The sequence below is a fragment of the Grus americana genome, chromosome 2, assembly GCF_028858705.1.
Source record: "Grus americana isolate bGruAme1 chromosome 2, bGruAme1.mat, whole genome shotgun sequence".
Lineage (NCBI taxonomy): Eukaryota > Metazoa > Chordata > Aves > Gruiformes > Gruidae > Grus > Grus americana.
In genome coordinates this window covers 90864050-90877316 of record NC_072853.1, presented here as the reverse complement: position 1 = coordinate 90877316, position 13267 = coordinate 90864050, and the positions used below count along the sequence as shown (strand labels likewise).

General features: G+C 41.3%; 2 protein-coding genes across 23 annotated transcripts in view; one reads left to right on the top strand and one right to left on the bottom strand.

The window, feature by feature from the left end:
- Positions 1-12668, bottom strand: part of RELCH (RAB11 binding and LisH domain, coiled-coil and HEAT repeat containing) — an 84595-nt gene extending 71927 nt beyond the window's left edge. For all 5 annotated transcript variants that reach the window (XR_008575678.1, XM_054814859.1, XM_054814860.1 and 2 more), the window contains exon 1: positions 11974-12668. Coding sequence is in view for 4 of the 5 variants with exons in the window: in XM_054814859.1 (XP_054670834.1) it covers positions 11974-12484 (511 nt within the window). In the remaining variant the exon portion in view is untranslated. The remainder of the gene's footprint in view (positions 1-11973) is intronic.
- A 224-nt stretch (positions 12669-12892) lies between these two features.
- Positions 12893-13267, top strand: part of PIGN (phosphatidylinositol glycan anchor biosynthesis class N) — a 108310-nt gene continuing 107935 nt past the window's right edge. For 15 of the 18 annotated variants that reach the window (XR_008575768.1, XR_008575771.1, XR_008575769.1 and 12 more), the window contains exon 1: positions 12893-12946. The gene's annotated coding sequence lies outside the window, so the exon portion shown is untranslated. Of the gene's footprint in view, positions 12947-12966; positions 13256-13267 lie in introns of those variants that run through there. The other 3 variants (XM_054815830.1, XM_054815823.1, XM_054815818.1) reach the window with 3 other exon arrangements.

The window sequence follows — 13267 nt, the reverse complement described above, 5'->3', positions numbered from 1 at the left end:
TGGTAAAACAACATAACAAGAACAGTTTTGACAAGCAAGTATAAACACCAGAAAGCCTATCACCGCAGAGAGAGTACCACAGGTACACAGGAAAAAGTGAAATAGGCTTCGGCTTTTCATAGCTCATACTAGTGAAATGCCAGGAGATGGACTCGATAGTAAAGGAGAGTCTATGTATAGTTCTTATTTCTCACCTCTACCACTGGAAAAGGATTAACAAAAACAGAAGTTAAGATTCTCAAAGCTAAAAATTTTTTTAATCCATTTATTGAAAAATGCAATGCCTTTAATTTCATTTGTGAAGTTAAGAATCAGGTTCACCATCATGTTTGGCTTATTAACTTATACAATCTTTTAAAATATTGCTTCATTCCAGAGGAAAGGAATTTTAATTTCTTTGTTAGTCCCACAACTGTCACCTGTATGACGCAGATTTCTGCTGACAGCTTCTGTTCCCTAGGCATATTCAGCTCTTTCACTGAAAGTTGAGATTTTTTTACATTTTCCTCCTTATATAGTTATACTCAAAGTGATACATCGCCTTCCACTGACATACATAATATGAAAGATGTTAAGTTTCATTCGCTCTCATGGTAAAAAGTTTACTTTTACCAGCCTACCGAAAGGGACATCAAGAGGGATCATATTAGCCATAGTTTCACAATACATGAATTAAGCAGAATTAAGTTGCACTCTCCTACAAAAATACATTAGTAAATAATCTTTACATGAGCATAATATTGTAAATCAGCTAAAAACATAGACAAACCAAGCAATGCTACTTCTTGATAGAAAGGCTCAAGAAAAAAAATTAAAAAATTAAATTCAAATAGCTTCTAAAAGTTTTAGTTTTCAAACATCTAAATTGATTTTTAAAATTACTAATTAGTAAAGCAGCCAATAAGTTGTCACATTTTCGCTAAGATCACAGGAAATCATATCATCATGTACTAACAATTACCAAACAGAGCATATAAAGACCAAGAACTCCATCTTTCTCCTTGAAATTCAAGGAGAAGCAATAATGATACTATGCTTGTACAAAAAAAAAAAATTCACTTTGCATCTCTAACTAAGCGTTCACTTCAGTAAAAAATATCTGTAACCCTGAAACAAGACTGTTGCTGTATTTTAAACTGATGAGCGAAATAGCTGGCTAACCACATTTTAAACTGATCAGAGGACTAACTGGACACTGGAAATTTGGTTTTGATGAGTATCCATATGGAACAAGATGCAGTGCAAAGTGAATCCTTCCCAATCAAGATCAGAGCAGCTTTCCACTGCATATTCCATAGACTAGACAAAATCTTTCCCAGTTTAAGCCAGGCTTTATATGAATTATATGGTTATATGTAGGAAGAAACAGCTGCAGGCAGACAGCTCACACATATTATAGGAAGACAGAACCTTTTTTGGAGACAGAAGAAGTCCAAAGTCCATTAGTCTGGATAACAACACGCCTATCACGCTATTACGGAACCGTCACCTAGACTCTTCAGGAATCAATCCTCACATATCCTTATTTGGAGAAGAAAGAAAAAACACTACTTTGCATTAAAAAAAAAGAAAAAAACCCTACTCTGAAGACATTCTACCTGATTGTTTAATATAGTTCTACTTGTCACTTACTGTACCCTTACCAAACAGGAACATGCAACATTACCACAGGCTTGGAAAAAGCTGTTATGGAACTCTGTTCATGCTACTGGATACAACGAAAGATTTATATAGAGAATTCTGAATATTTATCCAAGCAGAGCTCCAGAAGCTCTGCTTCCAGAAGCATGGACTTTTTTTTTTTTCTTTTCTTTTTTACCATAGAGAAAGTTAAAACATTTTAACATTGGTGTTATAAGTATCACACAAGCAACATGATCCACCAGAAGTAATTTTATTTGGTAATAATGCACTCTTTTCTCTAGATTAAATTTTCACTACGCAACGTTTCTCCCCAGTGAAATCCTAACAAGGCCTCTCAGTTCAGTCTCAGGTACAACTCCACTTACAAGCCATCTCAGGTTAATGCCTTCTAGCTTCTCCTGAATAAAAACAAATGTTTAAAGTTATGTAAGTGAATGACTAAGGCCATCAAAAATTATTCCTTAGCACCATCATCTTGATGGCTATTTCTAGAACAGAGAAAAAAACCAATAGGACTCCAGGATGCACTTCTCTGTTAACTGTAGAAATAAGCTGTATTTCATTCTTGAACTGATGATAAAAAAATATTTTGTAGAACAACATTATTAAAATGGGGAATTGCTACGGTTAATTTTCTTGTGAATTAAAAAAAAATCAAACATAAGTCAATTAACATACATGCTACACCCTAATATATGGCAGTAAATTAGACTCCAAATATTATGAACTACCATATAATGAAAGCAGTTGGGGATTATAAATGTCAGAAAACCATTTAATTACAGCTGTGAGAGAATTCAAGCAAAATTTTCTAATTCCAAGATGCTCTATCAGATCTATGAAAAACAAGAAGCTAAAAAAAGGCCCCTACTGTAATGATTTTCAACCTATAACCCATGGACTATTATATTACTAAAGCAAGCTTTAAGATAATGAAGGATGCAGTTCCATGTAACTTTAGAAAATATACAGAAGTTTTTCCTGATGAGTTGTGCTATTGTTATGGGTTAAGCTCTCCATCCTCCCAATATACACATACAACCCTTCTTGCATGGAGGAACCTCTGACAGAAAATTTTTCATCCCCCCCAAAAAATATGTCATAAGGAGGTCAAAGTGGAAACTTTAAGGGCTCTGCAAACCAAAGGTTGGAAAAAAACTTCATATACACTTGGAAAGAACAATGCTACAACATATTTTATAGGGTACAGTTTATCTTTAAAAATTAGGTTAGATGTCCTAAATATAAGTTTAAACCAGCAAAGTGCAAAACCAGCAAGTACTCTGATATTAGGTCCCAACTGAGAAGTTTTCTTATAAACTACTCAGGTCTGCCACTTTTTTCTTTTTTTCCTCTGTGGTGCAGGTACAATAAAAGAACTGTTGAAGTTCAGTCCTAAGGAAACACAAGGGTATAAATATATTTTTTTAGATCTGTTTCTGTTGGTGGTAAAGAAGTCAGCAAACTGGGTATTTTACCTACCTTAAATACACAAGACCTGCAACATGCAACAGATGGCCTGCTCTCTTGAAGAGATAATGTAAAAACCTGAGAAGCTTTAATGGAGTCCTTTTTACATTAAATCAAAGAATCAGACGACATTAACGCTTTAAAAAGTGATCATCAATTCACAGTTTGTATTTGGGGTTGCATTATGTATCAACTGAAATACATGTGTTGTGCAATACATACAAATAGATTAATTAAACTATTTAATTTCCCATAAATGATGTCACAAGACAACTCTGGAGCAATATTACTTTGAGAAGTCTTAAATGGCTGCTGCGTTTAAAACTTGTGATGTGTTTCAACTTGTTCCAAGATTACCAATGCTGCATCTTTCAGCAAAGCAAACTTGATCCATGGCAGCAGATATCTGATCTAGCATAAAACCTTTATGGTAGAAACAGACTTATGTATCAATTTTTTAAACTAATTTGAACTTGCACAGTAAATTTTACCAGATCAACACATTCTATATCACTGTGGTAACTCTGAGATGGAACTAAGAGCCTTAAAGTAATTCATTGCATCAGGCACTAAATTGTAAGCACCTAACCTATCAACCTTGTTTTGCAACTGCAAGTGCCTCTTTTGCTCTCTCTCCGATATTGTTACTCAATGAGACCTGCTGAATTTTCAAAGTTGGTACCTTCTGAAAAGAAGTCCTCAGACCATCACCAAATGAAACAGAAACTAAGTTAAGTAAAGCTACTAGAATAAAATTAACTTCCAAGTTGTCAGATCAATCCACTTACAAATTACCTAGAACAGATATTCAAGATGATCAGATAATATTAGTCCACAATGGGCAATTCAATCCACGTTGAAAACAGATCACCAATACGTTTACCTACTTCATATTACTAACAAGCTATGAAAATTTATAGAAAGTATATGAGGATAAAAACCACCTAAAGCTACTTGGAGAAAACCAACCTATGCTTGCTGGCCAAGAACAGCAGAAAAAAAAAATAACCTATCACCAGATACATAAACCAAATACTTTGCAGATGCACTGCAGTAAAAAGATATAACCTTCACTCCCATGACAGGCACACAGCAGAAACTCATGAGAAAGATGAAATTACAAGTGGAAAATAGATAGATGTTGCACCCTAGCACAGAAATAACACACTCACTGAATTGGGTTAAGATACAGATGCACCTGAGCTGATCTCATGGAGATCCATACCAGTAACATACTGCTTTTGTGGGGGGCTTACTGCATACAAAGTCTCAGGCAGCATCCAAATCAGGCGAGTCTGAAAGAATTAAGCTGGCCCTGTACACAAGCATCTGAATGTCGCTGCAGTGAATGCTGAGGTCCAGGGCATATGACCTTGGGGAAAGCATCAAACCCAGCCTGGCTCCCTACATAGATGCTGCAGTGTGCTTGAGCTACCAGAGCTTCCCAAAACAAAAAAGCTAAGGCAGAAGCATGGCACAAAGGTACTTCTTCCAGCTCAAGACCCCAGCTGGCTTGAGCAGAAATCAGAAAGCATCAACAGGATCAAGTTAGCTCCATATGCTCGATGTTGCAGCACTGCATTTCCCAATGTGTATCAACTAACTTGCATTACAAGGATTTTTCCATTCTCCACAGAAACCCAGCTTTCTGTTATACTCTGACATCAAGCAAAATTATATCAATCTAGTCCTTAAATGGTTGTCTTTACTGAGAGACTACTTAAAGTGTATAGATAATACCAATCTTACTTCTCAAGCATTGTATTCTCTCAGTTTTCTTTGTATTTCAATTCTAGTATGTTCCCCTCTCCATGATTTCTACATTTATCTCAGGATCATAGTAAATTTTCTAGTTAAGTTTTAACAAAATGTATCCACATAGATCCTATAAAGAATTAAAAAAAATAATTAAAAAAAAATTAAAAACTAGCAACCAGAGACCAAAGAATTTCTCCTATGAGAGGCTGAAAGAACTGGGGCTGTTCAGCCTGGAGAAGAGCAGGCTCGGGGCAGGGGGCAAATCTCATCAATGTGTATAAATACCTGAAGGGAGGGTGCAAAGAAGATGTAGCGAGGCTCTTTCCAGTGGCGCCCAGTGACAGGACCAGAGGCAATGGGCGCACAACAAAACACAGGAGGTTCCTTCTGAACATCAGGAAACACTTTATCTACTGTGAGGGTGACTGTGCACTGCCACAGGTTGCCCAGAAGGGTGATGGGAGTCTCCATCCTTGGAGATATTCAAAAGCCATCAGGACATGGTCCTGGGCAACTGGCTGTAGGGGGCCCTGCTTGAGCAGGGGGATTGGACCAGATGGCCTTCAGAGATCCCTTCCAGCCTCAGCCATGCTGTGGTTATTTTTGCCATGATTTCTCTTACTCCAACAGTTTTGTCAAATGACAAAACAGCTGATAGCTCTCTCTCCCCTTCAACATCAAACCAAGATGAAAAAGTACTTGTTCTATAAATAAGAAATTCTTATTCTGTGAGTTTTTTACGTAAGAGTATTTCCTTCAATTAAACAGCAAAGTAATCAATTGCATCACCATCATGCAGCGTTATACTGCAGGAAGGGAGGAAGTAAATTGCCTCTCCCCTATAGTGCACTGGGGGAAAGAATTCAGTATTTTCCAAGAGCTTTTTCAGCTTGGTCTTAAAAAAACCCAATCTTTAGAGTTTTTTTTAAACTTTTCATCCAAAAAACTCAATATACTTTGTGCCATGTCTCAGGCATGTGCATCATAAATAAAAATACAAGGCCTACAACCTTTACTGAATCACTCCAAGTTTTAGCTTATGCTAGAGGAGAATTCAACTCAGTTTCTCAAACCTGCATCTTTACAATACCTAGAAAACCAAATACAAGTAATACATTGAAGATAGAGAGTTATAACTTTGAACATACAACAGCATAAGGTTTTATGACTTATCTATATACTGAAAAGAAAGTTTAAATCTTAGTTTAGTTTGAAAGTATGAGAACTTACAGCAAAAGAATCTTTTTCAGGATTTTCCATTAATTCTGAGTTTATAGAACACAAGTCAAGTATTTACAAATTTAAAGTTAACAGAGAAGATGGACTGCGCACCGATCAGCTTCCAACACAACTGATATCAATACCTACTTGATCATGACTTGCTTGCAAGTACTAGACAGATTTTTTTATATCAGGAAATGAATCTTGTATAAAGTTTCCAGCAAGCGCTCTCTCAGCTGAACAGAATTTACAAGTCACATCTTCAGTCAAGAAAAAGATAATTCTCAGAGGAAGAAAAGCTACAGGAAACTCGATATAACTTACACAGAATTGAAATTACATACAAGACAGTTTAAAGAAGCTTCCCATGGCTGGTTCTGAAATGCAAAGCTCTAGCTAATCTTATTGCTGTTTCCCTTCTCCATGCCCCCCAAAAATAAAAAACCTCTCTCCTTTCCCTAACAGCAAAATTGTCAGAAGGAAATGTGCTGCTTCAGCACAAAGCCTGCTCGCTTTGCTGAAGCTTTCAACCAAGGCATGGTTAAACTCACACATAACTGAACTAACAACAGTGCCTATATATAGAGGTTCACTTCTGCCTTCCCCAACATCGAAAGGTAACAGTAACTCTGGCACAGGAACACAACAAAGCCAGGACTAAAGCCCCTAAATTCCCCATAGCCTATCTGCAAACATCCTAAGAGAACAAGATCATGCAAATAAGTTACTACAGGGTAAAATAGAACATGGGCATATAGTACACTTGCTACTCAGTGATAACTAGATATTTGCCTGCCTAGTACTAGTGGCTACTAGTCTGTCATTCTTTGCCCATCAACGCCATACTTATCTCACACTAGCTACCTTGTTATTTCTTTGTGTAGTTATGCCCTTATGGGGACTAACCTGTCTTCTGAACTATCTACCATTACATCCTAAATCACCCCAACACAGGTATCAGCCAAAGCTTAACCTTTCCACTCACCTATCAGAAAAAGCTTCCAGCAGACCTGGTTTCACTCATTTGACAACCCCAACAGTTGCAGAAAATCTTAAACTGAGAAACTCTGAAGCTACGAAGTGCATCTCACTGGAAACTTTTCAGAAATACCAGTGTTGGTAAAATGGAGGGGGGTTTAAAGCAATCACAACTGGAAAAAGTTCACCTGGTTTCTCTATCAATAAAGCCAACATCGGAGCACTATGAAACCTCTCAGGTTTCATCCAGGCATTACTGTTTCCTGGCAGGTCTGCAGGGAACGCTGCTCCTCTTTCATTCAGCATTACATACAAACCTCTTACTCTTTCAACTGTTTTCTGTACTTCTTTAAAAGAGACAACATTCAATCTCTCCCATCTGCTGATACCAACAGCTTTGATTACCTATTTATCTGCACCTTTCCATCCTGTCCTTAATGAAGAGGCACACCTTTCCCAAATCAGGTACTAAAACCACTGTCTCACCCACAAGTCATCATTCTACCTCACAGCACCTAGAGAGGCAGCCAACAAGACTAGATATTTTTGCTTACTTTCATGAAGTAACAAACAAAAGACTTGAGCTGACAGCAACAAAAAACACCCAATAAAAAACTAGTCATTAGAACAACAGAAGTTATTTGTTTTCTTCCCAATTTCCTATCTTATTTGACTGCCACTTAAACTGAGATATAATGAAATTTTTAGAGTTAGCTAGCCCTGTTCTGCTATATATTCACACAAAACAAAATTCTGAAACACTGATCATGACAAGGACCTGCACATAGTCACAATGTTTGTAACTCAGGACTGAGATCTGTTACCAAGACATCCCTTCCACACAAAAGCATAATCAATGCGCTCTTCCCACATAGCTTTTTTCAGTAGGACCCATCTGAATTTCAAAGGCTACAAGCAAAACCAGAGAGATACTTTACAATATCTGAAATAAAACAAAAGAATCCCAAATTGTAACCAAAGCCAGGAGCTTACAACAAAGCAGCAGCAATACTTTATATTTTTGTACTCACAGATTAGCTTGATATAACTCGAATTAAGTCCCCAGAAAGTTATAAACAACTTTATTTTGGAAATAACTAGAAACAATTCATCTCCTGAAAAACATAAATGTAACATAAATGTTCAATCCCCTTATGATTTTCATTAAAGTTATGTCAAATTTTGAGAATGTTGGGCTTTTGTAGCCGTAAAGAAAAAATAAATGGCAGATTAGAAGACTAAAGTTAGTTCTAACAGTGTAAGCTGCATCCCTTCAAGAAAAGGCATTCACCAAGCATGGCAATCAAAAGGCATCATATCAATCACAATAAAAAAAAAAAAGGTTTCTTCACCCCACTATGCTCAAGCTTGAATTATGGTCGTATGTATATGCCAAAAAACATTTGAAGTTTGCGAACAGGAATGAGACATTTGAGCCATAGTTTCATTTCTAAATTTCAAGTGTCTCAATTTGTACTGTACTTCCTTCAGCAAAGATGATAGGCAAGGGGACACAAACTTAAATTTAATAAAATGGTGCTAACCAAAGCCTTGTAAAAGATCTGGAATACTGTACGAAGGAGGGACTTCCAAACCATACAACTCACATGAGTAGCATTAGAAAAGTGGTATCAAAACGGTCCAGCAGATGTGGAGCTGCTGCTACTAAAACCAATGGAAGAAGCTGTCACAGAAGTTTGGGAAGATGCAGCAGAGATACAGGACATGAAGGATGACTGGACACAAGTGCTGTGCATCTAAAGGAACAGTGTTGACCCCTTCAAAAAGTGAATTTGCTTCAAACTAGAAGAGCAAAGTTGCTAGACACAATATACGTTTCCATGTTTTTCATTACAATGTATCTTAATCTCTGTTCACAGCTGTGACTGCTGCTGGAAAGTGGAAGAGTGTTTTTTACAAAAACCTAAAAAATCCTAGTCATCTGACTATCATTTGCTTTTGTTACCAAGTGCTCTGAAGCATGGTTCAAAGACAAAACAGCTTCTAAGTCACCAGCTGACCACATGATGTTAGTTGTTTAAATCCTATGATGCTTCATTAAAATCTCCTTATAGCACACTATAAAGAGAAAGATACGAAAAAAGAAATTCCAGCATGCACTCGTAGTTTAGCTTTGCTAAAAGGATTCTGTGAGGTGACAATGAACACTTGCACTGAAATTCTCCCATTCCATACAGGAACGCACAGTATGAAGCTTTCCATTGCTCCATGGAAATCCTCAGGCAGCATTCCAAACATACTTCACACTCAATAAGAATTGCCAGTTTCTGCATCCACTCAAATTATCACAAACCTCAGTCTACAACCATAGAAACTGCTCTAACTTGGGGGCAGGGAAGAGCAGGTGCAAAGCTAGGGCTGAGAACAAATTCTGACTTTAGACAACAACAGCAATAAATAACTTTTAATCTGACCACGTTAAGATTTTTTTTTTCACTGAAGCATAAAATTCAAGTGACCTTGAAATGACAATCATGCCAAACTCTGCTACTTTCTACATCAATTGTTTCTATGAAGAAAACTACTGGTTTATTCTCAAATACGTTTTGGCATGTTAAAGCAAGAGAAAGTACCTGCGCTACTCTCACATGCATTCTCTGCCAGTCTCCACATGAGGATCCATGAATGCAGGCACAACAGACTGGACCTCTCAGCAAAACTGAACTTTTTAACTAACTTAGGAAACTATTCAGACTTACTGTTGGATCTGACCGGTGGCTTAGTCCTCTACCTAAATCCAATAATACCAGACGCTTAAGAGGGAAGTGAAAAGAACCCTTGCAAAGACCATATAATTTTCAGCCCATTGGAGTGTTTTGCAATCTAATTTTTAACATTTGGAAACTGGCATACATTCAGAGGCATGACACTATAAGCTCTTACTGACATTAACCAGAATCAGGCTGAACAGCACTATCACAATTGCTAGCTCAATGCTAGACTCCAGACTGCACTAAAGTCTGATGGCAATAAATTCAAAAATCTACTTTAGCTATACAAATATACATTTTTTCATTGTTCTGGATCTGTCACCTTTCAATGCCACTCAGTGTGAACTGCCTTTTAAATCATTGTTGAGACAAAAAAATCCTTTCAAAAGCACACTCTAATTTGTTGCAGATAGCAGATTTCAAGACACTTTCACTTAACCTTTAACCTAAGGTCTAGCTTGATACTTATTTTTAGCACACCTCTGTATTATTAAACTGCTCCAAAATAAGTTTTAGCCCCCCCCTCCTCCCCTCTTTTTTTCAACAGTGATGTCCCATTGCCATCTCTCATTCAGCAGGTCAGCACAATAATCGTTAAGATGTTCTCACCCAAGTGTACACTTGTGTAGGATTGCAAGAGGACATTTTTTTTGCATGCATAACACCAAAGTTACACGGGCTGCTGTTTTTCTAGTTCTACCAGAATATGTACATTATCAATAACTGGAAACAACATATCATGTTAACAAAGAAAAGAAAATGTTTAATCGATCGGATGAATTGACTGGAATCCCCAAGGAAGCTGCTTTTAATGAAATATAAATTTATGTTAGTCTAAAGCCTCGAAGCATGAGTTTTTCCAACATTGACCAATCTTATTATGAAGAAGACCACACTGAAGCTCTCAGTTGGACAAAGCCAAGTATGAAATTCTAAGTATTCATAAACAAGATAACCAGAGTATAAACAACACAGCATGAATTAAAAACAAATCCATACCATTTTAAAAGATATTGAAAAGCAGTAACAAGTTGAAAGTTTAGATGTCTCCTATTACCCCAGCCATCTAGACACTATTAGTTATTTCCAATTTTTAACTCTTACTGTATGTCTTTGCAACATCAGAAACTTTTTTTTTTGAAACAAACAAAAATATGGGACTATTCACAAAATGCCTTTAGGTGTCTTAGAATACACATACACATAAGTCTTTCAACTGTCTACTAACCACAACTCCTTTCATTTCAATACCTTCCCATTAGTTCATTAAGTCCTCAAAAGTCAGGTGGCTGGGCAGCTACTCTCAAAGCCACTTCCACAAGCTACCTCCTTTTTAGAGCTCTACGTTTCTTAATAGTAACACTGATAAGACACACAAGTAACTTTATTCTAGGCCATCTGCTCTACTATTAAAACTCAAAAGCTTTTAAGGCCAGCTATGCACCATCTTTCCTCCCAAAAGCTATACTAAGCCAGTATATTTACTGCTCTCCAACTCCAAACCCCTAAATGGTTAGCCAAAGACCGCAGGCACTTGGTAAACCTGGCAGCATTAATTTTAGGAATTGTATTAGTTGTGCATGACCTGTGAAATTCAGACCTATCCTTGGATGACAATAGCCATTCCAATGCATCAGCAGAAATAACACACTGGCTCCTGACACCCCATTTTTGACAATTTTTAGACTTCAAATGTAGCAGCCACGGCTTAACACCCAAGTCTTTCTCCTAGCAGCATACAACTTATCTCTTGACAGCAGGCACTAACGAAGGCACAAGAAATTGTGAGACATCTAAAAATTAAGGTTGAAATTTCCATCCCTCACATTTCTTCCACATTTTGCACACGTGTGACCTTCACAAGAAGACTAAGGCTTGATAAAGTACCCGAGCGTGACCAGGGTAACATCGGTCCTGGCACCCCATCTTCTGAGACTCCGACAGCCTCCCCCAGACTCACACGCAGATTACGGAAAACAAGAAGCGACGCAAAACGCCTTCCCCGCCCGCCCAGCCTCCCCAGCGACAGGCACCGGCAAGGGCCGCACCGGGAGGCATCCCCGCCCAGCCCCGTGCGCCCAGCGGCTGACACCGCTCCCAGACCCCCCTCCTGCACCGCCCGCCCCCCTCCCGACTCGCCACCCTCCTCCCCCAAGCCAGGGTCACTTACTGAGCTGCCCGGACCCGGGCTCCCTGCCGCCTGCTCCCCCGAGCACACTGCCGCCCAGGCCGCCCAGCGCCCCGCCGGCGGGCGGCGTGCCGCTCTGCCGCTCGAAGTTGCCCGGGTTGGAGAAGAAATCGCGGAGCCGGGGCAGCTCCCGGCCGCTCTCCAGCAGCTCCGTGTGCAGCTCCAGCGCCGTCAGCAAGAACTGGTCCCGCAGAAGCTGCGCCGCTATCGCGTCCATCGATACCCGCGGCGGCTCCCCCGCGCCGGGGCCCGCGCCGGCCCCGCCGCCCGCCCCAGCACAGCCGCCGGCATCGCCCGGCGCCGCCGCACGCAAACCCGGCAGCTCCTCGGGGCTCCCCGCGGCTGCCGCCGCCTCCTGCTGCTGCGGGTACGCCGGCCCTCCTGGCTCGTTGCTGCTGCTGCTGCCGCCGCCGGGCCTAGACTCCTCAGGCTCGTCCTCCTCAGAGTCGCTGAGGAAGGGGTTCACGCTGCTGCCCCCGCCCGCCGCCGCCATCTTACAGCCCGACACGGCACGACCGGTGCCAAGGCGCTACCTCGGCAAAGCCTGCGGGGAACCGCCGCTACAGCCACTTCTAGCGGGGCCGGGGCCGCTGCCAGCCCCCTTCGCTGCTGCGGACGCTGCCACCGACGGCAACAGCGATTTCCCCCCTGCCACTGCCGCCTCCTCAGCCGCCTCCCACCGGTCCCGCTACCGCTTCCGGATCCCAACTCTCGCGAGAGTTCTCCCAGCCAACCGCGAGCAGCGTCCCGGCACCCAGACTCTTCCCCTCCAGGCCTCGCGCCCACCCCATCCGCGCAGGAGACGGGCGGCAGCTCAGGGCGGGGCCTGAGGGAGCAGGAGGTGCCTTGCCGAGGGGCGGGGCTTGCGCGCGACGCAGGGGCGGGGGGCGTGGCCGGGGAGCGGGAACGGCCGGGCGGAAGCGGAAGTAGCCGGTGCTCGCGGCAAGGGAGATGAGTGAGTCCTGGCGCGTGCGCACTGAGCCTTGCTCGCGGGGGTGATGGGGGTGGCTGGCGGGTCAGTTCTCCGGAGGCTGGGAGACGTAGGCCCGCACCCGGCTCCAGAGAGCTTTGGCCGGGCTGGGAGCCTCGCGGCATAAGGGCGTTGCTGGGGTGCGGGGTCAGCGCCCCGCCTGGGGCCTAGGCCCCAGGGCACCTGTCAATAGGTCCCACGCCCGAGTGGTGTTGGCTGGGTCAGCGTGGGGCTGCCTGGGGAAGGCCTGGGGCCCTGTGCCCCCAGTGGGCGTGAGCCATCGTCCAGTATCAGGTGTGCCTCATA